Source organism: Tetrao urogallus, assembly GCF_951394365.1.
Source record: "Tetrao urogallus genome assembly, chromosome: 1".
NCBI classification, from domain to species: domain Eukaryota; kingdom Metazoa; phylum Chordata; class Aves; order Galliformes; family Phasianidae; genus Tetrao; species Tetrao urogallus.
Window position 1 is genome coordinate 138,884,592 of NC_136813.1, and position 27,147 is coordinate 138,911,738.

Sequence of the window (27,147 nt, forward strand, 5' to 3'; positions counted from 1 at the left end):
AAAACAGAATTATTTTTTCCTAAAGCAAGTGACTGATTTTCTAACATTAGTTTCTGAAGTATCTACTGTGAAATGGTAGTCAGAGGTGGATACAGTACTGCATTGTCAAGACTGGTAAAAATGAGGGATCCTTGAGGTAAAACTAGTAATCCGCTTTGAAAGTTCTAAAGAACAAGACAGTGCACCAGTAAGATGAAGGAAATAGAGGAAAATTTTCTTGTTCTCTATTTCAAGATACTGTTGGCAGTGCCTTTAGGATTCATGCATTCTCTAGTATCTAGCTTACTGTTACTAAACACACTTGTAGCTTAGAGGCTGTTTTCTAATGGCAGTTTCTGCTTTTGTGATTATAATAAGGTTTGCCTCATTGTACCCATTATCTAGGCTGTGGGCAGCTAGGTACTGGAGGACTGTAGCTTCACCTACCTTAATTTTTATCTGTGAAACTGTGTAAGTTGAATGACTAAGTTCCTTGAACTTTAATGTCTGTTAGACTGTGACAATGCAACACACCCGAATATGACAATGCAACCTACCCGAATATGACAATGCAACCTACCTGCGTGTAACTAATTCCCTCTGAACTGTGTTTGCCATTGTTTGTATTAATTTCTGTTGTAATCTAATTTATTTTGTTACTGTCACCATACTTTATCCAAACAAAACTATAAGGAACTAAAACCTATGTATAGTAAAACTCTACAACATAGAAGGTCAGTCCTAATATCAGCCTTTTTTCGTTAGTGAAAAAATAAAGTAGCTTACTGTCTGTACTAGCAAATTACAACTTGCACACAAAACCTAAATGCTCAAGCTCCTTTAAAGAGGTAATACATTAATATTATTTTTGTGAGAAGCTGCTGAATGTACACATTGTCACTTTTACTTGCTGCCATGTAGCTGAGCTTTAAAGTTCATAAAGATGTTACTGAATTGTACAATAAAGAATGCTATTATTTGTTGCAAAAATATTACACTGCAGCTTCCTAGCTGCTGAATTCAGAAAGCCTGCCTGAGATATAGGACAGAAAATACTGTGCAACATGTTCCCGAGACCTCAAAAATGTATAGTACTAGGTATAAATAGTTGTAAAGTTATGGTAGAGGTAAGGAAATGGTAGAAAACAAGTGCAGAAGTCATTGGAAAGCCAGAAACAAGAGGTAATGGCAACAAGTAACCTAGTGTAGAAGAGTGGAAGCAAAACCTGTTAACTGTATAGCATAGCATCATCTAATTATCCTTAAAGGGCAGAGACTAAACACCACAGCTAAAATTAGCATTGCTAGTTATCTGATACTCACCATGGACCCATACTACCTCATGCATCATCCTAGCAATGTAATTTCTGTGTTTGCTCTGTCCCTGAGTGCCATCTGACACAATGCAAGACAGCTCCATACAGGCTACTTGCTCAATTTCAGTTGCAACCCACAAACTGAATTTTCTGTAAATTAGCTATCACTGATCTGTCTCCTGGCACTGATGAGCAGTCATCAGATATGTTGGTTCTGAACTAAAAATCCTAGTAAGCTGCAGATAAGAAGTTGTACGGTCTGGTTTTGAAATACATTGTTTTAAAGTAATCAGATCTGCTCGTGTGGGTGGTTTTTGTGTTATCTACTATTATATGAAACCTAACAACACGTATTTTAGGAACTACCTAATTTGTAAAAGTGGATGTTCAAGTGTAATGACTTTCTGTAAAAACAAACTACAATGCAAGCTAGGCTGGCTGTTTTAATTTATAATCACTGACTGTAATGAGATGCATAAATGAAAAATGCTTCATTCTTAAAACAGACCTCCCTGAACTGCTAATCATTTGAAACTGCAAAAATTAATATTCCATTTCAAGTAAGTGAGCTAGATTACCTCAGCAGAAGTGTGCAAAAATATATAACCCAAAATGCATGCAGTAATATTCAGTTATGCTTACTAGAGCAGATGTCCTGTCAAGCTGTGGTACTATGCTCATTGTTCAATTAAAGAAATCTGTGCTTTTTGGACAAGTTACAGCAGTCGATACTTCTCTTATTGGTAAAAAGAAATCACAATGGCCTGAACAAAAGGCCTCATGTTTCATTTACCATAACATACATCATTAAACCACCTTTCATAATCCATGAACTTTAACTACTGACAGGTCTGTAGGCTATATGTTGAAACTGTGAAAGTCTTGAAGCTGTGGCTTTTGTAAAAGGCTTCTATTTGCAGTGTACCCAGATTTGTTAAGTTTCTATACAAAACTTCAATTTTTTTCCCATCCATTTTACCTATTGTTTCAATTGAGTGTTATGAAAAGTGAAACAATCGAACAGTCCACTGCTAATGAAAGTGAATAATAATTGGGCAGACCATAATTGGTTAGGGGTTTGTTCCCCTTAGAAACAGATTTACTACTGTACCCTCTTACAACATTATCAGACACGAGATTAGAACAATCCATTAAAGTATTTAATAGGAACTTTAAAACACTTAAATCTTAAGATAAAGTTCTTTATGGCTAACGCCTATACTTGTATCGTGTTACTTAGGTACAAGTTGTTTCTCCATTGAGCCATCAGAATAACATGGACTGAAGAGACTTGCGAACTGTTGCCATCTCCTGCTGTTGCTGTTACAAGAAAAGGAGATTATTCTGAACAGATGCCATACCAATATGATTCCTTAATCTAATTAAATGATGTCTAATGACTTCCTTATAGAATGTTCTATTTTTGTATTTAACAAAGTTCTTTATAACTACTGATACTTACAGTGTCCATCATGATCTTCTTTTGTAGCATAGCCATTTCTTTGCGAAGTTCATTCTGTGCACCAGCTAGAAGAGTTTCATTGTTTTTCTCTAGCTCTTCCATGCTCTGAAGTTAAAGATAATCTTAATTCAGAATGCTCAATATCAGAAGCTCAATTTAGAAACAATCCATTATTCAGATTACAGTTCGATTTTTATAGCAGTAGCGGTCACTGACAGTTGCAGATGAATTTTGTCATGAACTTAGAAAATTGTATAGGACTCCAATCTACACTGCTGCTTAAACAACACATACCCTGTGACAGAAACAGTCCTTTCCACTCAGCATCTACCAGGTGTAAGCTACTATCCTGCATTTCAATAAAGATGACAATTCTACAAGTCTAGATGTATCTGTCAGGAAGTATGGGGTGGTACAGCTGAATATCGTGACAACCTTGGAGACCTGAAGCAACAACTACAGAAAATGTTACGTTCCCTCCTCTTTGCACATTTCACTCTAAATAAACTGAGGTAAGGCTCACTGGTTATCTTCCCTTTTGCTCATATAGTTTGCCTAACTGAATGCACATTGCTGCATTTTCTTTGACTTGTACTTAAAGTTAAGCATATTTGAGGCTTGACTTTCACCTTTTGATCTTCTCTGAGAAGAAAAATTGCAATTTTTTTTTTTAAACTTTGCTGAAGATGTTTAGACCTTTTAAAATGGTTATTGTTTATGAACATCTCTGTAACATCCTATAATGTAAACTTCAACTATCAAAGTGTTCCTCTGTTTTGAATTTATTTGTCAAAGCTGCCTGACTTGAAAAAACATACCATAACAAGCAAATTTCAAAACAGGACAGTTAGGAAAGGAAGACAACTGGGAATCTTCAGCCCGCAGAAGAGGAGCTCTAAGGGAGCTCATCAGATTCTATATGTAACTGAGAAGGATGGAGAAAACAGCCAGGCTTTTTTCAGTGGCATCCAGAGACAGGACAGTAGGCCACAAGCTGGCACACAAGAGGTTCCCTCTAAACATCAGGAGAGGCTTCTTCACTGATGGGGTGACTAAGCAATGAAACAGGTTGTCCAGAGGGGCTCTGGAGTCACCATTTTTAGAGATAATTGAAAGACTCTTAAGAAGTCTTGTTAGATCAGCTGCTGGTTAGACCAGATGACTTTCAGCAATTGTCTTTCTTATTAAAAGCCACATTTGGAGTAAGAGTACTCAGACATTTTTTGTTTGCTGTCTAGCATATCAGCCATTTTTTAAAAAGGCTGATAATTATTTGTGTTTAAAATACAGCATGTTATGTAAGCAGTGTCCAAAAATTATATTTGTAGGGGCTGCTAGCAAATACAAAATCTATTCATAAATCAACAGGAAAGTTAAACTGGGATGAACAAGCCCAGCCAGTCCTCCCCTGCAAAGACAGGCTGAGGGAGCTGGGCTTGTTCAACCTAGGGAAAAGAAGGCTGCGGGGTGACCTCATTGCAGTACCTAAAGGAGCCTACGAACAGGAGGGGAATCAACTCTTTGAAAGGGTAGATAACAGCAGGACAAGGGGAAATAGTTTTAATGATTTTGAGGGAGAGAAGATTTAGGTTGGATGTCAGGGGCAAGTTCTCTACTTTGAGTGGTGAGGTGTTGGAACAGGCTGCCCAGAGAGGTTGTGGATGCCCCGTCCCTGGAGGTGTTCAAGGCCAGGTTGGATGGGGCCCTGGGCAGCTTGGTCTGGTATTAAATGGAGAAGGTGGTGGCCCTGTGTGTGGCAGGGGGGTTGGAGATTCATGATCCTTGAGGTCCCTTCCAACCCGGGCCATTCTGTGATTCTGTAATGAAACAGGACTGAGCAGAAACCATCCTGCAGGACCTATTTTCACCAAAAGCCATTATTTGTCAGATTCTTCAAGTTAGTTTCTGAGTAAATATTTACCTTTTGTACCAGCTTATAGGAAGGAAAACCCTGTCAAATCAGTGTTGGTTAGGGAGCAAAGAGAAAAAGGAAGCAGTAAGAAGAAAAAAAAAAACAATAATTACATAATTTTACAAGAATTACAAGTCATTTGTGGGCATTTTTCTTGCAGGAAGCAGCAGTAGGTAGAAAGGTTCATGACCAAAAAAAACCTGACATCAAATTCTCATGGAGAATGCACGTGCCAGCAGTATTAGAAGTAGTAAATTACAGCATAAAATGTTAATTTTATGACTGACTTTCACTTATGGCTGACTTTCACTTTTTCAACACGTACAAAAAACCTGAGGGACAGCTGAGACAGAAAACCTGATAATTTGACTGTCTATATAAAGTTTTGGGTTAGAAAGCATGCTCTGAGGGTTAAATATTTGAAACAGGAAAGCCCATCAGACCCCTGCAAGAACACACTTTATAAAGCATTCATATACAGGCACAGTATGTGTGTGTATTTGGAGAGAACAACTCATTTTTAAATAAAGAAAGAGAACTAACTAGCATGAAGACTCATGCTAAGCTGTTGTCCCTCCTTAAGCAAACATTAAATTTCTGTATTACAGAAAGGATGGATTACTACAGCTTTCCTAATGATGTGATAAGGATCAGCTGTCTTCTAAAATGAAAACTTACTGTACCTTTAAGAATTGCTCATATAGTTGCTTAATACTTTTCAGTCTCTGACTTTGAACTATTCTTGCCTGTTGAAAAACTTTTTGTTGCTGACGAAACATATTCTGAAGCAGAAGCAAAAAGAAAAAAAAAAAAATGCTGTTAGTTGACCCAAAGTACTCTGACAGCAGCACTGGTTATCATTTATCAGAATGAAAAGATTCTACCTTCATTAACAATCTGGCTCATAGAGTTGAGACACCTGCATGGAGAGTTATCCTTGTTTTTATTAATAAAAGGACTAAAGATTGGATTAAGCCCTGAGCTGTCACCTGCAGGCCTTTCCAAAGGGAAGTCTGTGACATCCTATGAGAACAGCTGGCCAACACAGTATCTGAGAGTATTCCAGGGAGATGTGCTGAACTTGCAAACATAGTGGGGGTACAAATTCATCAATAGCATGTGATTGTATTCCACTGTCTCCTTTAATCATGAAATTCTCATAGATTTATTGCGTGGAGACATATTTTTAAGCAATGCTTGCTTAGATACGCTTTCCTGTACCCTTTTGTTCTTCCCATGCAAAGTCTGTGCATGCTCAGCATCAGCACATCAGTTTCTTCTCTGAAATCACCTCAGCTTTTCTCAGGCCATATTGGCCTAGGGCTTCATTTATTCCCATTCATAAACTTGCAATAAAGTACTTCACTTTTTTCTTCACTTTGAAACATATTCTCAAATTCAAACATTTATTGAGCCACCAAAGGTGAATGAAATTCTGAAGAATTATGTGTTTGTCTGAACTATGTACAGTATTTTCACATCTTTACATGTTTGGGTGACCTGGTTATATCAGTATTCCATATCATGACATCATAGAATCATAGAATCTCTCAGGTTCGAAAAGACCTTAAAGATCATCAAGTCCAACCACAACCTAGCCATACTACCCTAACAACCCTCCACTAAATCATGTCCCTGAGCACCACATCCGAACAGTTTTTAAACACATCCAGCTTTTAAACTCAACCACCTCCCTGTGGAGCCTATTCCAATGTTTAACAACCGTTTCTGTAAAGAAGTGTTTCCTGATATCCAACCAAAACTTACCCTGGCACAACTTGAGGCCATTTCCCTTTGTCCTGTCACCAGTGAGAAGAGACCAACCCTGTTCTTGTTGTAAGCACCTTTCATGTATTGGAAGAGAGCAATAAGGTCTCCCTTCAGCCTCCTTTTCCACAGACTAAACAATCCCAGTTTCTTCACCCCCCCCTCATAGGGCATATTCTCCAAGCCCTTCACAAGCCTTGTGAAGCCTCACATGTCAGGCTGTTGGGTGTAGAGGCACAGTGCACTGTACAGTTGCATTTCCTAGTCTCATGCCCTCTAGCAGTCTCACTTGAGTTCTGATTCTCCAAGAGGAAGATATTCTACACTTTGCAAGGGCCTCCACATGATCTACAATTCTGGGTGATAGAGATGACATGGCTTCCTGGTTCAGGCACGGTCATAGCCTTCCTTTCTCTCCCATTTAAGAGATTAATTGTAACTCTCCTTATCATCACCTTACATTCCTTTACCATTTGTAGTAAATACGTTCTCTCTCCTTATCTTAATCGGGTCATTTTTCTTTCCTTCTCCCCAAAAGGGGTGCCCCTGTCCTGTTGCACTTGAAAATGTGACACTGGGGGTCTCCCTGTGAATAATACACTGTGAAACACATCCCATGTTGGAAACGCACCGCTAGTTTTTCTTCCTGTTCCTCTGCTTTCTGCACATCTACATCCCACTGCTGAAACACAGTCAGGAACTGCTGGGAGAACTCATGATTGAGCTTCTGCCTACAAGCAGATGTTGGCTGTAAGTACTACAAACACTCCGAAGGATGACAAGGAAAGATAAAGGTTCTACATGCACAGAATAGGAGCTAGTGTGAATTAAAAAAAAAAAAAAAAGGCTATTTTGAATCTGTCCCTAACTGAACATCATGCTTTAGAAAAATAAAAAAGGAGCACTCACACATAAGTACTTATATACATATAGTGACACAGCACTGAAGCACTGATAGATAAAAAACAGATTAAAAACAAACAAATCAAACAACAAAATTTTCTCAGCAGAATTGTCAGCATTTTACAGAATTACTGTTTTAACCAAATTACAGATTTTGGCATTGACAAGTTTATAATGAAAAGAAAATCAGCTCATTCTTTAGTTCATGATGCTGTAGTCTCTCTATGTAAACAACATTTGGTTAATACAAGTTTCAAATATATAAAGCCAAAAAGACAGCTGCAAGTCCTGCAGTTTTTCCATCTCATTTTTTACAATTTGCTCTGCTTATAGTGTCAGACATCACAGGTCTCAAAACCAAGGGTAAATGTTACCTCTGCTCCTGCTGTGTCTTCCAAACATGTTCAATCTTCTGGTTACTGGTTTTGAGTGAGGCTTTTGTATACATTTCTAATCTTTTCCTCTTGGCTAAGAGAGCTTTGTTAATGTCAGCTAGAATCAAAGAGTAGTTAGAAGTTAAGCATACCTTAAGCATACCTAGAAGTTAAGCATACTTGGACACCAGAGCATTTTATTAAAGACGCTGATGAATTTATGCTTTGGAAAAGCAAGCAAGGCGTGTTCTAACAGAAAGAAGCTCACATGATCTGGGCTCATGTCTGCTGCATTAGGAATCTTCTCCACCTGCTGCTGGCACAGGTATGAGAGCTGCTTCTTTATTCCCCCCATAGACCCTACCTTACACCAGGCATCTGGAGCAGCAACTGGACATCACCCCTTCTCCTCATTTATTTCACTACACAATTAGCTTAACACTTCCAGGCCTCCCACTAATTCAGCTAGGCCAATGCTTCTTAGATTTTTCTCAAGAAAGAACGTTGGCTCAAATGTTTTAAGAGTAATATCTGAGCAAATTGCCTAGATTTCAGAAATAAGAGGTTGTGTGGGATTACTGCCACTGTCAACATATTGAATGAATGAATGTCAAACTACTACTTATACATCAGAAAGACTCCAGTATTTTTTAAGAAGTATTCAGGTTAATGTAAGTTAATATGTTCATTTCATTTTAATTTACATTTGGAGATCTAAGGAACAAGTCACAGGTAGCTTAAGGTTGGTGTTTAAAGCAATTGCTTTTCCTTCCTACTGTAGCCTTTGGAAAACATCTCTCTAATTTGCTGAGGCATCTGCCCCTGCTACTGCCAACCCTATTACTTTTAATCAGTAATCAATCCTCTCTTTGATTCATTATTTTCCTTCCATCTTTTGAGTCCTGACTAAAAAGCAATCCCAGCTTTTTAATATTAAACACTGAAATCCCTCTCTTGTCTATACTGCTAGACCCAAAATAGCATACTAACACGTATATTAACTGCAAAAAAAAAAAAAAAAAGTTAATTCCTTAATTAAAGAATTCTTCAAACTCTTTCACCTTGAGATTTGCATGCAAACAACAACTGTGTAGTTACTTTTTATCTCATACATGAAACTATCAACCAGATACTGAGTAATGCCAGCATTACAATGTTCTCCCTTTCTGATGCTTTTTTAGACAATTTGTATGAATGAATTCATTGCAAGTGCAATGAACTTTTTCTCTAAGCTGCCAGTTGTCTGGAATTCAGTTCATCATTCTGAATGTTAAGTAAAGCCATCTAGGATTTCACTTGATTATGACTTAATTAAATCCACATAGGCAACACAAACAAATCCCTCCACACTACATGGCCAATATTAAATACCCTCATTCTTTGGCTGTGCTAGAAACTTCTTACTCTCCTTTCTGACTGCTGAAATTTTCATTTCTACGGATTCCCAGATTCTCTAGACTTCTGCAGATGCAGTGCAGACTGCTACCTTTCTAGCTCCATTTTATCACAGCTACAATTTACAGTCATTCCTTATCTTGAATTTGAGTTACTTTTTCTATTTAGCTGCTTCATGTTTAGATGCCCTTCATTTCCTCACTCCAGTCTTGCAATCTCCACTCTTACAACAAAAAATTGAATAAGGGCAATGGATTTTTAATTCACATTGTACATTCTCTGTGATATAATCACTGCCTCTCAACCACTCCTTAAAGTGGAAATTGATCATCAAAAGTACTCATGCATCTTTGCCTTCTTCCTTTATAATAGAGTCCACACAATACTTTTCTCTCTCCTTATATACAGTTATGCCCTTCTCTTCTATCCATCTGCTCCAGACATATCACATATTAGTTCTCATCTGCAAACTGGCTGTAGGCAGTGCTACAAACACCAGCCATTTTATTCAAATCTCGTAAGTTATCTTGCAGAAATGAAGTATTGCCAATTCTGTAACTTAAACATTACTTTTCAATTTGTTAGAACATGAGTGCACTTACCTCCAAATCTTTCCAGCATATTCTGTACTTCACCCCTAAAAAATAGTTTATGATTTTTGAGCATTTCTGGACTTTTGATTAAGACCTGATGCAAATGCCTTAAACTAATTTTATCGCAAGCCTGTTACTTGTAAGCAGTGATAGAGTTGTTACTGCTCCACAAGATATAAATAAGACTTACTCCTCCTTCCCCTCCTGCAAAAAAATCTTTTAGAATTAGTTTCTTGATGAAAAGGTTACTACAGTCTATCAGCTTCTCAATAAAGAGGCACTGGAGGCATTCAAGGCCAGGCTGCATGTGGCTCTGGGCAGCCTGGTCTGGTGGTTGGCAACCCTGCACATAGCAGGAGGATTGAAACTAGGTGATCATTGTGGCCCTTTTCAATCCAGGCCATTTTACGATTCTTTGATTCTATGATTAGGCATTTAAAGGGTACTGAGTGAAAGAGAGTGGTAAATAAAGCTAATCATTCCCCCATCCCCAACGGAAAAGGTATGCAGAGCATCAAAGAACAAAGAACAATTTCATTAAAGTTAATGTAACTGAAATTAAAAAAAAAAACAAAAAACACACAACATAACCATCCAAGATAAATGATTGCAGGGTCGTTTTTATAGCACTTAAGATGGTATCAGCAGTGTGTAAAGCAGTGGTATGACAGCTGACAAAACAGTTACTGTGTTTTTGTATTTATGTCTCACTTTTTCCACAGGATACCACTGTTTTTTGGGGAGGAAGAAAAAAAAGTTCAACTCAACAGCCTTAATCTCAAGAAGAGCTTCTGCAACACATACTTTTGCATTGTAGTTATTTAGCCAATAAATTTTCACTTTCATTCCATTTATCAAAAATATTTTTCATGTATTTTTTAGATCATTTTAAATACTGTTAATATCTTCAAGCAACTGAGATCAGAGGGGGAAAATATAATAAAGAATTTTTTTAAAAAAATTCACCATTAAAAAAATTTAAGGACTTAATTTTTTTTTTTTTTTTTTTAAGAAGCATATTCTAAACCTTACCCCATATCATCTGGAACCACATGAGTAGTCACCATAGGTCTTTTCTTGCCATGCTTGTCCATTACTGGTGTTTCACCTTAATGTAAATTTCAAAAAGATTTACAAAGATACTTTATATTTTGTGGGGCCTTTTGAATTCCTGGAAGTGTAATTACTTTTCACTAAGATCACTTCTTTGAACCCCTTCCCTTCCCTTGTCCCATCTCTTACACATCCAGCTCCTAACACTTGATTGCAAAGAACTGACAGACAGCGATGGACCCCACATGCCTGGATTTGAGCTGGCACTGCCCTGAGTTCCTCAGTGCTGGTCTCCACTAATTGGAGTTCCTCAGTCTACAGCTACACAATTACCTTCAGCTTCACAGTGTAACAATTATCAGAAAGCTAAAATTGATCTTAAAAATCAGGGGAAAAAAAAAGACTTACAAGCATTTCATTTTACCCTAACTACTGAAACTGTGTACTCTGACTTTTAAGGAAGCAAAACCACAGAGAGATATATTTATGTTCTCTCAAAATAGATTAATAAATCCTTGGCTGTTAGATTTCTGTTACCAAAGGTGGGGGAAAAGATCAAGAAAGATTATAACTAATTCAAGACAAAAACAGAATTGTGAAAGAATACCTAGAAATATGGATTATTTTGAAACAGTGAGCATTAGTGCCATACAAGCTATCCTGAAAACAAGACATCTATAAATGTTGTAAGGCTGTTCAGCTATTCTTAGAGAAATTATGTTGGCAAACTAAACAAAAACTGAAAAAGATTCTTCCCAATTCCATACCCACTTCCCAATTTTGCAAACCCCCTCATTCAGGAGGTTGTAGAAATGTACATTCTGATCCACACACCAGCTAATACAAACTGGGTGGCCACTGCTATTTGAAGCTTAGGACATACTGACCACACTTGTCAGATATTTCACAGAAAGCAGCACAGCAAACTTCACAGGGAACACTCAAGATGCTAGTTTCATTATTTGCGCTTACATTTCACTGTCTTATAGAAATGAAGAAAAGGATTTAGTTTAGACAGATGGGGGGGGGGGGTGGGGGGGTGGAAAGGAAGAGAGACAAAACCCAGAGATGACTGCTGAAAGACAAAATCCAGAAGTTACATCAAACTTTGCCAAAAAATATCACTTGAAAAATGAGAATTGTATTTTAAATCCACTCTTTGCTACAATCCCTCAAACTTTAAATGAGAATCCCTTGGCTGACTTTCATTCATTTTTTCTCAGCCGTCTGTACCTCTTGCTTTTTTTCTGTTGAGATTCTTCCCAAAGTACTTTGTGAACGTGAGACCCCAGCTCTGCCTTATATCCAATTCTGCTCTCTGTCCAAGCAAGCAGAGCTTTCCTTCTCTGTCCTGACCCTACAGCATTATATGCAGCCTAGCAATAGGCTTTATCTAGCTTTAATAAAGACATTAACAATAAGTTCAAGACACAGCAGGGCACTAAGCTCTATAGTGTTCTCTTACTAATCCAAACCACACACTAGGAAACTCTCACAAGCATTAGGAAGCATGCTTGTTCACTGACCTATAATATCTTCCTATCTGCTCAGAGTTGGAAACACTACAAACCTTGTTTAAGAAAAAAAAAAATCATAATAATCAGCAGACAAGCACCTTCTCTAATATCTTCCTCTGATCCGCTCAGGTCTTTCCTTTCCTCCTGAAAGTCATAGGCAGATCTGGCTTGCTCTTCCTGTGCTGCTTTAGCAGCTTTTCCTGAATGCTTTCTTCCTGATGGTGCCATAACGAAATTTTCTTCCTATTGAAGCACAGTATTGAAACATAACTTTTCCCACAGTATTTTGAAGATAAATGTGTTTCTGTGTTTACCTTGAGCTGCTACATATTCCCCTGTAACCTGTAAGGATATCCAAGTAGTCATACAGGATTAACCTTGACACTGTTTTTAAGAGCAAGGTAAAAAATAAGCAAAAATAGCAAGGATAATGGGATCATACTTCTTATGCTGAAAAGCAAGGAATGCTCTGAACAGACTGCTCATAAAGTCCATGCCTGGTAATTTTTTCAGATTTGATACCACCATCCCAAAGAGCTGTGCTGATATTCTATCCTACAAAATAAAGATATCATAAATGCTCAAGAAAAATTTATGACTCTACAGCCATTCCTTACTGAGCAGAAAAATAAATTTTAACATTGATCAACGTTCACTGTCTGAATTATTTGTTTTTAGCCATTGCGTCTCTTTGTAAGTTTCTGATGCAGCTTCCATATTTGGGTTTTTACACATACACTTCCTTTAGTAACACTCATTTTTATATATTCCATGTGTTATTTTAGGAAGTAAAATGTCTACTTAGAAGGAAAGAAAAGTATATTTGTTGCAATTAAATGCAAGAAGGAAAAAATAAGATGTCTTCCTTAGGACTTCAATAACTGAAATCATATACAAATGCAGCAGAAAATAGCAGGATACAGTGACCTCACTGAAATATTTTTTCTTTTAGCCTTATCTCATAGCAAAAGGCATGAAGCATTTCAAATTCAATGTTACGGGACATATAATTTTAAATAACCTACCGAAAACAGCACAGGATTACATAGTAGATGGAACCAATAGAGAAAACAAACAAAAAAACAAGCACAAAGTACTTGGTCTTCCAAGCTTTAGCAATGGAGAAATTTCTTTCTCAGTGCAGCTCAACAGCCAGACACAACAACAGGTTTTTCAAAGGCCATGGAAATATAGTTCTGAACATTAAGTTTACACAAAACTGAGAACTCCAGTAAAGATCTTCAGAATTTCCAGGGCAGGGAGATCCTGAATTCCATACTTATATTTTGAACTAGCTGCTCATAGCTATGAAAACTTTTTTTTTTAAGCCACATATCCCATATATATATACAGAAAACAATCACATTAAGCTGTTAAGCGAAAAACATTTTCTGACGTCACAGCTTCTTCAGTGGTTGATGCTTCGCTATACAGCATGAACCCAGGATGTTTAGAACTTAAAATTCTCTTGAAATTAAAATTTCACTTTTTGTTGCTAATTGGAAGATCACAAATTCTTGTGTTGTAATTATCCTCAAGTGAGAGAAAACTTAGGGGCACTGCACAACTTCCAAGCCTCAATGACTTCAGCAGCTGCTGAAAACACGATGGAAGCAGGGCAGCAGCTTACATGCATCTCACACTGCACACAGACATCTTTCTTTGTACTGAAAAACCAGCCTACAGAGCACTAGATGCAATAAAACAATGCTGCAGCCGCATATAATCATGATAAAGCTCCTTGCTTTAGTAGATTCCAACATTCCCAAGCCACAGATGTGTATTTAACGACGACTTTTCAGAGGCACTCACCTCCTTATTTCTCTCTGCCTGTAAAGATCGGAAATAAAGCAGTGTCTGTGAGTCCCACACGTGCGAGACTGCTTCCCATTCACAGCCTCAAAGCTGACGAGGTGCCCTGCCCCACCCAGCCACCCTTCAGACTCGTTCCTCTGCCTGCTGACAGCCCCCTCCACGCTCTCAGTGCCTACCTCCGACTTACTCCTCACAGCAGGCGGTAAGGAACCTGCCCTGCCTCGCCCCGCAGCCCTCCCTGGCCTTGCCTGCCTGCTACTGAGCGCGGTCCTCCCGCTACCCCGATAGCCAGAAAAAAGCGGGAAAGACGGCAGGCAGCGCAAGAGCGCATGCGCCCGCTCGCAGCGGGTGGGGGTGCGCTCGCGTTTGTACCTCAGTTGCCATTGCCCGCCATTGGTTGTTAGCAGTGGCTTCCACTGTTTCTGCAAGTTCCAGCATATTAAGTAGCAGCAGCACAAAATATAACCCTAAATTAAAAGCGCATTTTACAGCGTCGGGAAGTTTGACTGTACTTTGAGTACCCACTCATGCATCAAATTAATATTAAAATTACTACTGTTGGAAAGTTTTAAGAAAATAAGTACTTTACCACAAGGATTTATAAGCATTAATGGCTATTTTATCAAAATGAGCGAGTTTCATTGTACTCCAAAACAGAAACAGACAAACCTTTCATCACATTTTAGTTGATTTCAAAGCAAACCAAGTATTTTACAGTACATATGCACATACATTTTGTACACCCAATTACAAAAAAAAAAAAAAAAGAAGAAGAAGCATTCTTTGAATACTGCTTGTACAATGAAGATACACCACCAGAAAGTTCTGTCTGAAAAGTATCTTTTTCCCCCTACATAAAATCATACCAGTCTGATGTCTCAAACAAATACAGGGCTAAGTCCTGTGAAACTTAGAAAAAAAAACCACCACAAAGCTTCATTTGTCAGTATAAATATTGTTTTATGAAGTGAAACATTGCTCCCACACATTGCTACATTAAAGCAGTTCATTACCCATTCAGATAGAGAGGCACTTTTGTTGTTATATTTACAGTGCTTTTAAAACAAAATAACTTAATCACTTTCACTTGATTACAACCCTCTCTTTGTAATCAAGATACAACACCCACTGTATTCTTTGGAATATAATACACCAGATAAAATGTAAAGTAATTTTAAAATAATCACTACCTGTTCTGTTACCATGTATTCTTATTAGCATGCATTTCTTCGAAATCCCAATTAAATACTACAAATTGGGGGGAGTGAATTGTCACTGTGCTTTAAGGAATGCCAATGGCATTAAATGTAGACTAAGGGTAAATGACAAATTACGTAATTCCCATAGGGCTGGAGGAAAAAAAAAGAAAGCAGTGACAGAATTCTGCAGAAATCTTTCGGAATGCAAGATCAAGGATCTGTTAAGCTCATCCCAAACAACTCTGCCTTCCAACATTATATGTAGTTGGCAACATCCACTGCAATAAATGCAGCTACATTTCTTTAGGTAACCCTTTTTATAAAAAAGGATAGCATGGCCATGAACCAACATTTGTAAAGTAAGATCACTTGAAATTTGCCTATATACAAGCTCCTGACATTTTTGTTTAGCTTTCTGTCACAGTTCAGCAGCTTGTATATCATAGAGTACTGCAGAGATTATAAATGTAGATGCATGATTTTTTTTCTTCATATCAACTCAGTTAAATATCAAACCATAAAAGACACTTATGCGAGAGAGATTTTAAATGCTTATCACATCTTGAGGTAGTCTGATCTCCAAAATAAAGCTCTTCTACACTTTGATTCGTTCATGACCATCTTCCTTTTGGATCCTCCTTCTCGGAAAAATCTTTCGTTTAAGTGCGATTAGCTGAGAAGAAGAAAATATAGTATTTAGTTCCCTTCTAGGACAGAGGTACACAGCTGGTTAGTCTTTCATCCTAGAAACCATAGAATCTTTGTCATCCATGGTAATTCAGTCAATACTGTCTTTTTTTTTTTTTTTTTCCACTGCACAGGAAGAAAGAGTTATTTACTCAAATTCATCTGTTACGCATACATATTTCTCAATAATCAGAATACAAGCAGAAAGTGAAAAACACAGTATACGTATATTCTGATTATTTGAAGTTAATTTACATAAGCAGGCTACATTGAGTTTCTAGAAGATGAACACAAAGCTGGTAGTATTTACATACCTAGCTGTCCTACTGAGTTGAATACTCCCTTCCAAAATAAAGTTACTAATGCAGGGTGAGTTTTCAATGTATACAGAAGGCTGAAAATTAAGGGAAAGATTCATGCAAAAGTTACAAGTGGAGGGAAAAAAAATTCAAAAGCCAACCTTTCAAGAATTACACCCTCTTCATCAGACCACGGAAAGGGTTACTTAAGGCCCCAACCTGCAAAGAATTACCCATGTGATTTGTTCCATTGTCTCCCTCTTTGTATTGCAGGGTTAATATGTTCAAGAAAACCATTTTGTGCTTGCAGAATGGGAGGTTTTTCTTTTCTCTTTGTGTCTGATTCAAAGTATGAGATTAGATTAGTCTCGTAAAATGCCTTAAGATCTTCCCAGGACTAGGGTATTGCTATTACTCAAGTTTTCTTCTTAGTAACTTTGCACTACAAACAATATGTTTCAATAGACCAAGACTTTCAGAAACAATTACTGATTTTGAATTCCCAAATTTAGCACATTCTGACGTACTTGACCGTCACAAGACACCTGAAAAGAGAACACAATTCTCCTTCCCCCCACAAGTGTAGTCATACTTACTCTAAGAATGTCAACATGACAGCTTAAAAGTTGAAGCAATGTAATCACCATTTGCATATCATTTTACTAATAAAAATTCTAGCTATTCTATTAAAAAATCCATCTTAAAGTACCCTGAAGGTACAAAAAAGCGTATTAAATGTTACAGTTTTGATAAGATATAATTTTTACCTGTTCAGCAAAAAATGAGATGACTGTAAATACAATAAGTGTTACTAGAACACAGTGGGTCCAGAATTTCAGCTTGTCTCTATATGCCCTCCTGCAGAAAGATGGAAACAGAGTTTCACGTATTATAAATCAGATATAAACTTCAAAGGGTTACCATGAAACAGGAAAAGAAAATAAAATGTTTTTGTAATAACACAAGTTAATGGGTAAATAAGAAGCAAAATGCTTATTTACTGCTCATAGCTCAAGTTCTGCATATTTCTTTACTTTCCTTGCTTTCAACTTAATATTGAAACTACTGTTAATCTTCTTTAGTTACATTGGTTCCTAAACCAAAAATGATTACCATACATGATAAAGATAGAAAACTTATCTGAAAAATAAGATTTCTACCAGCACTTCAACATGCTTTCCACCATCCCAGCAGAAATTTGTTTCAACCACAAAAAAGTAATAAGCTGCCTTCCGTGGTGTGTCCTGGTGGTGGTCCTCAAAAACAGAGCCAAGAATACTTCTAATACTCCAGCCAAAGTTTATACAGCTAACTGCTGAATTCAGTTTACCCTCCACTCCCTCTGCTACAACAGGACTTATAGCACTACAGTCCACACCCAATTCTTGTCACCTACAGTACTTCTCATACTCTAATATTTTCTCCTTCCTCACAGGGAGATACTTCTCATAACTCATTGATCAGCAACAAAATTATTTTACTACTCTTCTTGTTTCATTTTTAATCACTATACCTGATGACCTTTTGTTTATATTCCCAAATCAACTTACTCAATTTCTAAATTAAATATCGTTTGTAACATGGCACGGGGAAAGCACATTAAAATTTCACACATTAAATAAAAATATGAAAGATGCACAAGTATCTTCTCTGATGATCATTAAACATCTTTAAATTATTTCTAACATCTTGAAAAAGTTACTTAGCAATAATAGCAGAATTTATATTATGTTTGTGCCATACACATTCTAAACAGTTCTGGCTTTTTTACATTTAAAAAATCCACAATTCTTGATTTTTTTAATTAAAAAAAACCAACTTTGTTTTTAATGACTTGTGAACAATCAGTGAAGCATTAACAACTCAGAACAAGAAAATCCAAATCCTGCAAATCTGAAGTTTTAATCCATTTAAATATTTTCATGTCATCCTCACTGTTAAATCCTTCACAACAACACCGGGACAAAAAAGGGCTTGTACCAATATGGTCTATAATCATATACTAGTACACTGCAATAACCTGAAGAGAATCTGTCTAACATACCATTCCTGGAGTTCATGCATATGAAGGAAACGATTCCGATATTCTCTTGGCAGTTCAAATTGGGAAGGAATAGGAAACATTGATTCATAAAAATCCCTAAGCACCGCTTTCACTGTCTGAGCATCCTTATGATTGTGATCAATGTTATCATTTAAGCAAACAAATTTTCTAGAAAAGAAAAATGCTTTGTTAGACTATTTCCTTTGATAATATGGCAAAGGTATTGGCAAGACAAGAACATAAACCTTTAAAACCAAATTGATATATTTGATACTGATAACTACCTTATTGCTGCATTATTTTAAATTAACTTGATTGCAATTCAGAGTACATCGAGGCTAACAGTGGGTCAGAAACTCTGAGGAATCCACTGATGAGCTAAAGCTCTCTCTCTTCTATTTATATTAATGTTGCCATCTAATGGGCACTAGTGTGCATCATCTCAAAGCCTAACACTAGATGTAGACAGCAGATTAGAAGGATTATTATCTTGATAATTCTTTCATAGCTTTAATATAGAGTTACCATGAGTTAGTTATCTTAAATAATAAATTTTACAGCTATTATAGGATGTAAATATACTAAGTTATTAATATTTTACCATATATGCTACATTCTTCAGAGAAGCTCAACAAAAAAAAAATTAGAAGACATATAGGGAAAGGCAAAGTTTGGTCCTCAGGCTTTCAGTTTTTGAGAAAACTATAAAAATGACTGTAACATGACCTGAATCAGAGAACCCAAACTTAATTTGTATAATCAGCCAAAATACAAACAATAGGAATAGTATTCATGTGGAAATCACTATGACCAAATAAACATGCTCCCAACAAAATATCTTGCAGAGAGTTATTTCTCATAGAAGAAACACCCAAGCATCTACATTACTGAAAACTGCTGAAGTTAAAGCAGCAGCTAGTGTGCTAGGCTGCTATTTACCCTTGGCAATTCTGACCTGGTACTTGATGACAAAAATTCCCCTTTCCCCACATGGGCAAGGTTATGTGCTTTATTTATACTGTGAGACACAAGACCTTACATTTTCCCCAGAGGGTAAAATTGTATCTGATGACTTTGCAATTGCTAATCTTTGTGAAGAAGTGGTTCTGGTCAGCTGCATTCTCTATAGCACAGTGTGCTCTTTCAAAGAGCAGAGTAAAGTTCAGGCTTGCTATATGAAGCTGGATGTAAGAAAAACTCTAGAGCACATTAATTTGCCTACTGAGGACATTACTGCTTTTCCTCAGACTGCAATGAATACAGCATAACTGGTAATCCTGCTCTGACAATTTCATGCAATGAACTGAGTTGCCACATCTGAGAAATGCAAAATATGCCTTCCCTTTTGAAGCATAGCTGGCTATGGTGATCCTATGCAGAGTATCTGGTTATGGCAATCAGATGTCTGCTGTATCTGAGGATTTACCCCAGACTATCCCAGGCAGGCTCCCTCAGGCTGGCAGTTCATTAGACCCAGGAATGCAGACGTTGCACTGTGAAAATCAGCACTTAGATTTGAGCATCTAAATGCTTTATCACTACGTTGTAGAGAAACAAAGGACTAACTTCCTGCTCTGGATCACTTCTCACTAAATATTAAAAAAATGTTTAAGACCTCTTGCTATGAAAGCATAGTGGATATACAAAACAGATTTTACAATAAAAAAAACTTTTTTTTTTAATATTGCTACGTAAAACAGATAAAAATATTTTAATCCGTAACAAAAATTTTCTGCAATATGAATTGTGTAAACTCCAGAATGACAAAAACAAAAGCCTCAAAAATAGTTGAAGTATTTCTGTATGTTCAATGTTTTAGATATATAATAACAGAAATTAAATAGATGACCCATAGTGTACAAATTACGAAACAGGATACCTGGGATTTTTTCGTATGTCATCCAGCTGACCAACTACATGAGACACGTTTGTGCGAATCATTTTGAAGGCAATTTCCTCTTCTCCCATGATTTCAAACCTTATTAAAATATGTATGCATTATTTAAAACAGCTTGAAGTCAGATTCAATAAATACTAATAGTCTTACAACTTATTTCTAATCAAACTGTCCAATCTTCATTAGAATGTGACATTTGATTTCTTTCCGCTCTCTTACAGAGCACACAACACAGCTTGAGGTACTATAAATGATCAGATAACAATGCCCAAATGCTGCCCTAAGCGGCACCTGTAACCTTCTTAATTCTACAGATTTACTTGACATTGTCACTGCTCCTGGGGCAAATGCATGCTTCAGAAGAGCCCCAGCACTCTTCCCATCCAACCTGCTGGTAAGGCATTGGACAAGAGAGGTCTACGAGCTCCATGCCAGCAAACTGGTTTTCAGGTTTCAAAGAGCAAAGATCATACACAATCTACATTTTAGGCAGGTCTGCTCATGTACAATTATTCAAACAAACCTAAGTCATGGTTTGGTCAGCTTTTTCCAAAAGGGGATGGAAATTAGGGCTTTTTGTTTTGTTTTACTTCTTGCAGGAAAAGTACAAAGCAGTTACGGATATTTATGTATTTTTAAAGCTTTAATAGAAAATCAAGCAGATTTACAACATAGAATTTCAAAGCACAGGAAAATCTCTTTCTGCCTTTCTCTGCTGCTCTAATTGCCCTCACTGATTGTATATTATCAATTTATGTAGCTGTCTTGGAATGCTCCAGCTTCTTACTAGAGTACTGCAAGCTGGGGTCTGGGCCAACATGTACAGTGGAAATCTTTAGTCTACTAAATAAACTATGGAAAAACAAACACATCATTCAGCAAGATAAATAATTATAAGCAGTTTCACTATGTTTCTTCAGTTCCACTTTAGTGTTAGCTCACTTTATTTTAATACAGAATGTTTGGACTTTATGAATTTATACCTCTTTTTATTACTCTACAAAAGCTAGTATTGATTTTCACAGAGCCATAACATACCTATATTTGTTTTTGTCCTTGTATGCCTTACGAATTCTGTCAGTCACAGGTTTGCAATTAGTCACTAGGTTTTTAGTCACCGGAGGCTGGAAGAAAATATGGCTTAGTTTATAGGTTACTGAAGTATTTATGAAGCCTGTTATAAGGGAATGCATTCTAGAAAGTCACATTATAGCTGTGAAGAACTATTTATTCTTTATTCTCCTGGAACAAAGAAATAATACTGTTTCTTGATCACCTGTTGAGAAAAATCATACTGGTACACTGTCTAGATTCCATCCTCAGAACAATATTCAGAAATTGTAGCTCATTTCACAGCTCCTTTTAAAATTCCTCCAGTGGAAACCACAGTAGTGGCCAGGCACTCTGCAGAACTGTAGAGTGTAGAGTGTAACTGTATTTCCATCATGACAATTCTATCTACTTTTATTGTCAAACAACTCTGGGAAATAAAAATCCCTGTTCTAAGAGGACATTTCTAAGGTAATAAAACACTCCTAGAAATTTATCTGTTGCAGACAACAGAAGCAAAAAAAAAAAAAAAAAAAAAAAAAAAAAAGACTTCTGTGCTAAACACTAACACATTTTTGTGACTATTTTAACATTTAAAATTTGTATATCAGGCATTAGTGCTTACATTCGTAATATTTTACTTACTCTCCAAGATTTTAATAATTTGTCATTTGAGACTTATTTTTAATCCTGTCTGAAAACAAACTCATGGCAGCCTCTTTAAAAGTTTATTTTCACAAAATTTTGCAAACTTAATTAGAAGTCAAAGAAGCAAGTAAAGAGGCAAAACAAAGAAAGATAACATCCTCATATTATGCAGCATTCTCAAATCCACACTTTAATTTCATCAAACCGAACTGGCACAATGATTTTATACAGTTTTGCTGGACTTTATACTTAGAGAAAAAATATTTTTAAAACCTTGTAACATGATATGATCAAGAAACCAAGACAGGATAGGTGTTCAGTGTCATAAAAATCAAGGCCAATCAATAGTCAACGCTCCATATACATTTACCTACACAAACACTTTAGAACCCTGTGCTTCTGGTTTGCATGTGTTGGGGGATATCCAAAGGTTGCTCTTGACCTGTACTCAAAATTATTTTAGCTTTGATACAGTGCTGGTTTTAAAGTATAAAGCATGATGAACTTAGCAAAGCTCATGCGCACATGTTTTTCAGAAGCATGGACTGAGGCAGGAATTAAATTATCACTGCAAAAAAAATGTAGATATAAGTGCCAGATCTAAATACTATAAATTCCTAAATTCCCATAAATTTCAATGAGAATTTAACAACCAAAATAGAAATTCAGGATATAAATCCTTAAAGAATTTCTTGTCCAAAGCCTTCAGTCTTTAAAGGTTAAAAGGTGTTACTTAGAAGTCTCTGAATTAGGAAGGATGGCTCTGAAGATTTTCAAGTGATTTTTAAGTCTGTTTGAATGACGTCCTATGTGCTATTTATCAGAAAGTTCTGTCAGGAAAGTATTATACATACTGTCTTTTTGGTTCACAATACTGAATTTTCTTAACAAGGATGACTTTTTAAATCCCATATATCATAAAATTTTAAAGCTCAGCTATTCTGTTTTTGAAGGAAATTTTAACAGTTTTAAAAGTAGCTTGTAGAACTTTCATATTTAAATATTTAATGTACACATTATTAGAAATTTTTGCAAATAATTTCCTTTTAGAAATCACATCAACATTTCAAGCACAGTAACTACTTGCTTAGGAAAGAAAACAAACACCTTTTAGGACCAACATCCCTTACCAGATTGGGATCATAATATGCTTCCTGAGTTGGTGGAATGACATGGATCTGAGTGATGTTAGCAGGAAGAGATTTCGAACAATTTATTAGCATTTGTTCCAGACCTGTCAAATCCTATCAGAAATGGAAGAGGAAAAAAAAAAAAAAAAGATAATATTGCTTTCTCATTGTGATAGTCCTGAAGTCAAGGATGCACATATTTAATGTTATATACATAAAATGTTTCCAAACTACTATGGGGAAAAAAAAAAAAAGAAAAAAAAACACATTAGCAGACCCCAGTACATTAACTACTAAAGTTAACGGGACTTCCCATATGTTTCAGTGAAGCAAATGATGCTTGGTTGAATTGAGATCACAACACACCTTTAGTGATAATATAAAGGAGAATAGAGAATTCCCAATACAGGGGTGGCATATTAAATCACAGATCAAGCAACCGAAAAAAATAAACTCTAAGAAAGATGTTCTGATTAAAGTACTGGCCAGGAACACATTAAAGCAGAGATGCATTACAGCTATGTATGTCATTTCAAGAACATTATTGATATGTGCCCCGATCCCTCTCAGTAAAGCAGAAGTACACCATTCTCTATCAACTGAATCTAAGAGCACAAGACACAAGAAAACTACGTCTCTTTTCTTACCGGTTTCCCAGAAAAACAGAAATGTGAATCATTTATATGGTCATAGTATTTACCAGTAACACCATTTCTTTGCTGCCCTTTTCCTCGCATCTTTCTTTAGGGTACAGGTTTTACAGTCAAGAATGTGGTTGGTTTTTGTTTTGTTTTGTTTTATAAACTATGTGCAAGACCAAGAGTAAGCACAACAGAATCCCACACTTCATGCTGCATTTTAGCAGTGAACGTTTTTTCTCACAAATTCATACTACACACTTCCGTGTTCTCAGGATACCAGTCACCAATTTTTCTGACGTTGCTAGAACTCAACTTAATTGTTGAGTCCATAGAAGAATGGCCCATAAAGAAATAGAAAGTAACTCTGCATTCTCCAGCTAAAATTTAAGAATTGCCAGATGTTACCAATGTTAAAGAAAGGATAAGTAAAGATTTTATTCATTTTATTGTAACAGTTTTGGATTTCAGAAATTAAGTTACTCGAATAGTTATTACTGAGGAAAATACCTGCAAACTTAATGGTAGTTCATGGATTCTTGTGGCCAGCGTGCGAATCTCTCGGTCAGACAAAATCCCTGACTGGTCTGTATCAACCTCATCGAAGATCTGAGAAACATTCAGTGGCTGAACTGCACTCATAAGATAGTAGAAATACGAAAAAGCAAACTGCATATCTTCTGAGTGCCGCACTTTGTGAAATGATGTCTTGTCAAACTCCTCAGGAAACCTACATAAAAGGATAAGTTAATACACTGGTTTCTGGTAAAACATTGCTCATCTGAAAACAAATTTTCATCTAAATTTTTAAAAGGTTCTCAAAAGTCTCCTTAGCTTAACACAGCCAGCATGTTTCCCTTTCCAAAATATGATTTTTATGAATAGCTATTAACACATTAGAAGTAATTATAACAAAGCATTAACAGAAATACAGAATTATCTAGTTAGGTGTAACTCCAATGAAAGACATACTCACATGTCCTGCAGCTCTTGCATAACAGTGCGGTCAATCATGTGAGGCATATGAGCAGGGACTTTCCGAGATGTAAATCCAAATTTACTGTTTAAAAGCTTATTTACATATCGAAGGGAATCAGCAAATGTATCTTTCAGCTGCCTTCCAAGATGTCTACCATCAGTAAAGTATGACATTTCTTTGAGTAATGACTCTTCCTCCTAAACAGCAAGATAAGCATACATTAAAGTTATATTATCAACAAAGATCAAAAGCATAAAACACATAGGAAAGTTGACATTTCAAGCAGGTGCTGGTTCTTTTTTAAGAGGTGAAAATGGAAAGAGAAGCTTTGAATATGTTTCTTCGTGTTCTTCTGATTTCTCTTTAAAAATAGAAGAAATAGAAGATAACTTCCTACTTAAAACTGCTATGCTCTGAGGAGAAGTGATTAATAGTAAATAGTGGATATTATTCATTATTTTTCTTCTGACATCTCTTCTGACATACACACTTGTGTCACTTTTTGCTATATTTGTAATACTGCCCTTTTATTTTTTTTTTTCACATGAGGTAGTTGAGATCTTACAAATATAGAGATTTCTCATGCAAAATCCAATCCTAGAAGAACAGAAAGAGGTAGGCTTTTAGAAACATACCACCTTTCCTGTTTGGAGTAGTGCAAAGCAGTTGCTGCAAAACACAGTCTCTATCTTCTCTTCTAGAGGTTTTCAAAACTGCCAAATTGCTTTGGGTGGAAGTTTGGTAGACTTTCGTTTTAACATTTAGAACACATTTGTATTTGAATACTTTTATGGACTGGATCCACTTTGGTATAAGCGTAACCCCAAAAAACTAACGTTTCTTTAGACTACTATAGTGTCCAAATAATATCACTGCATCAACATGCACTGAAAAAGGAGTGAATCTGACTTTAAAAATAAATAAATAAATAAACAAGAAAACCCACAATAGAAACAGAACAGAAATGGCTATTTGACTTTTACCACCTAGCTGAGAGAGGTCCAAATTATAAACAAATTAGCTTTTACGGGAAAACTCGAAGAGCTTTCAAAAAATCTTGATAGGTGCATCAAAAGCAAGTCACATTCTAAATTTACGAATCATATTAACAATATGCAGAAAGATGCAACTATTCTAATAAGCAGTTTTAACTAGTCTAATAAGCAGGTTTAACCTACTGTCTTAACTAAGACAACAGTGTAAGATACTCACATCAAGAAGGTCCTGGAAATACTTCTTTTTCTCCCATGGCAAAAAGCCTTGGTAACTTTCCTGCATAAGACTGCAATTTTCTTCCCACTAACTCCTTTCTTATATTTGCATCCAACTGTACATGCCCCTTTCCTTCCTTCCATTCCCTCTGCATCTTCTCCAGCTTCTACATTTGCAGTATTTTTTGATTTCTGGGTTCCCCTTAATATAAGCGCATTCAATACTTTATCTTTTGGTTCATTTTCATTTCCTATGCTCTGGGCTGGATGTGCGGATTTAGGCTTTATCCTAGAAATTGGTTTATTTGTGTTCACTGTCACACCAGTCTCCTTTGTTCCTGTAAGCCTTGGTAGAAATTCATCATTTGCTTTTGTTTTTTCTATTTTGCCATTGTTTACATCTTCATGAGGCTTCTGCCAGCTGGTTACATTCTTCTGATCTTGTAGACTATAATGCACTCCATTCTCTTCCAGACCTGCAATCTTCCTTACCGTAGTTAAGAACTGAAAAGGTCTCAGGAGAGCAGCCTTGGATAGGTTAAATCCCTTCTGAGTGATATCACCATTTGCTAGTTTTAAGTCTAGGTTCTGCAGTGCTAGTTGAACACTTTCAGGAAGGAGAGATGGATTCACTGAAGGTATTATCACCTCTTCATGGAGACTCTCTCCTGTGCCATTTCGATGTCTCTTGACTCTTGGAAAGCGTTTTTCTTCAGGAATATCTTCAAATATCATCTCAGCTTCTGGTATTGTTGTTGTTTTAAAATCAGAGTTGGATTTTTGCATTGAAGTTGTATTCAGTTTTGGTTCCTCTCTAGTATCAACTTCAACAGCTATGTGCATTTTAAACTCGTCATCATTTTTATTTAGAAACGTAAGATTAAAATAGATCACAGTTGTATTCATGCCACTGTGCATTATGAGGTGGATAGTCTTCCATTTGTTAGCAACTGAAGCATGTCGGATAATTGGATTATCACTATATGAACCTTCAATTGCTTTCTTGGCTATTTCACTGAAGCTGAAATAGGGCAGACATTCGCCTTTTGGAACAACATAGTAGGTTTGATTTAGCTGAAGTGTCACCTTGTACATTTCTTCAAAGTGATCTGGAAAAAAATAAATCTGTCAATTTCTAGTGAGACTTTTCTTCCACCAATCTTTTTTAGGTGTTAATATACCCAGCAGCGAGACCACTTTGTGAAAGAACACTTACTGTGGCTTCTGATTTCTTACTAGCATTTAATGATGGTTACTAGAACAGACATAAACCTGGCAT

At 36.4% G+C, this 27,147-nt stretch overlaps 3 protein-coding genes across 3 annotated transcripts in view; 1 reads left to right on the top strand and 2 right to left on the bottom strand.

The window, feature by feature from the left end:
* The window catches only part of CHPT1 (choline phosphotransferase 1), a gene marked incomplete at both ends in the record, with an annotated part of 18,491 nt that extends 15,911 nt beyond the window's left edge, over positions 1-2,580 (top strand). Inside the window, one exon of the mRNA XM_079549748.1 lies at positions 2,536-2,580. Within this exon, the coding sequence (XP_079405874.1) occupies positions 2,536-2,580 (45 nt within the window). The remainder of the gene's footprint in view (positions 1-2,535) is intronic.
* On the bottom strand, positions 2,562-12,499 carry SYCP3 (synaptonemal complex protein 3; the record flags this gene model as incomplete). The annotated part of the gene is made up of 8 exons (XM_079549749.1): positions 2,562-2,615; positions 2,758-2,862; positions 5,353-5,451; positions 7,068-7,167; positions 7,714-7,831; positions 9,711-9,745; positions 10,734-10,809; positions 12,370-12,499. The coding sequence occupies 8 exons, from the start codon at positions 12,497-12,499 to the stop codon at positions 2,562-2,564; spliced, it is 717 nt and encodes a 238-aa protein (XP_079405875.1).
* Positions 12,500-15,880: 3,381 nt separating this feature from the next.
* Positions 15,881-27,147, bottom strand: part of GNPTAB (N-acetylglucosamine-1-phosphate transferase subunits alpha and beta) — a gene marked incomplete at both ends in the record, with an annotated part of 36,082 nt that continues 24,815 nt past the window's right edge. Inside the window, 11 exon segments of the mRNA XM_079532496.1 lie at positions 15,881-15,958; positions 17,039-17,129; positions 18,316-18,483; positions 20,195-20,293; positions 21,251-21,336; positions 23,041-23,154; positions 24,189-24,408; positions 24,655-24,854; positions 25,870-25,926; positions 25,928-26,005; positions 26,007-26,977. Of these exon segments, the coding sequence (XP_079388622.1) occupies positions 15,881-15,958; positions 17,039-17,129; positions 18,316-18,483; positions 20,195-20,293; positions 21,251-21,336; positions 23,041-23,154; positions 24,189-24,408; positions 24,655-24,854; positions 25,870-25,926; positions 25,928-26,005; positions 26,007-26,977 (2,162 nt within the window).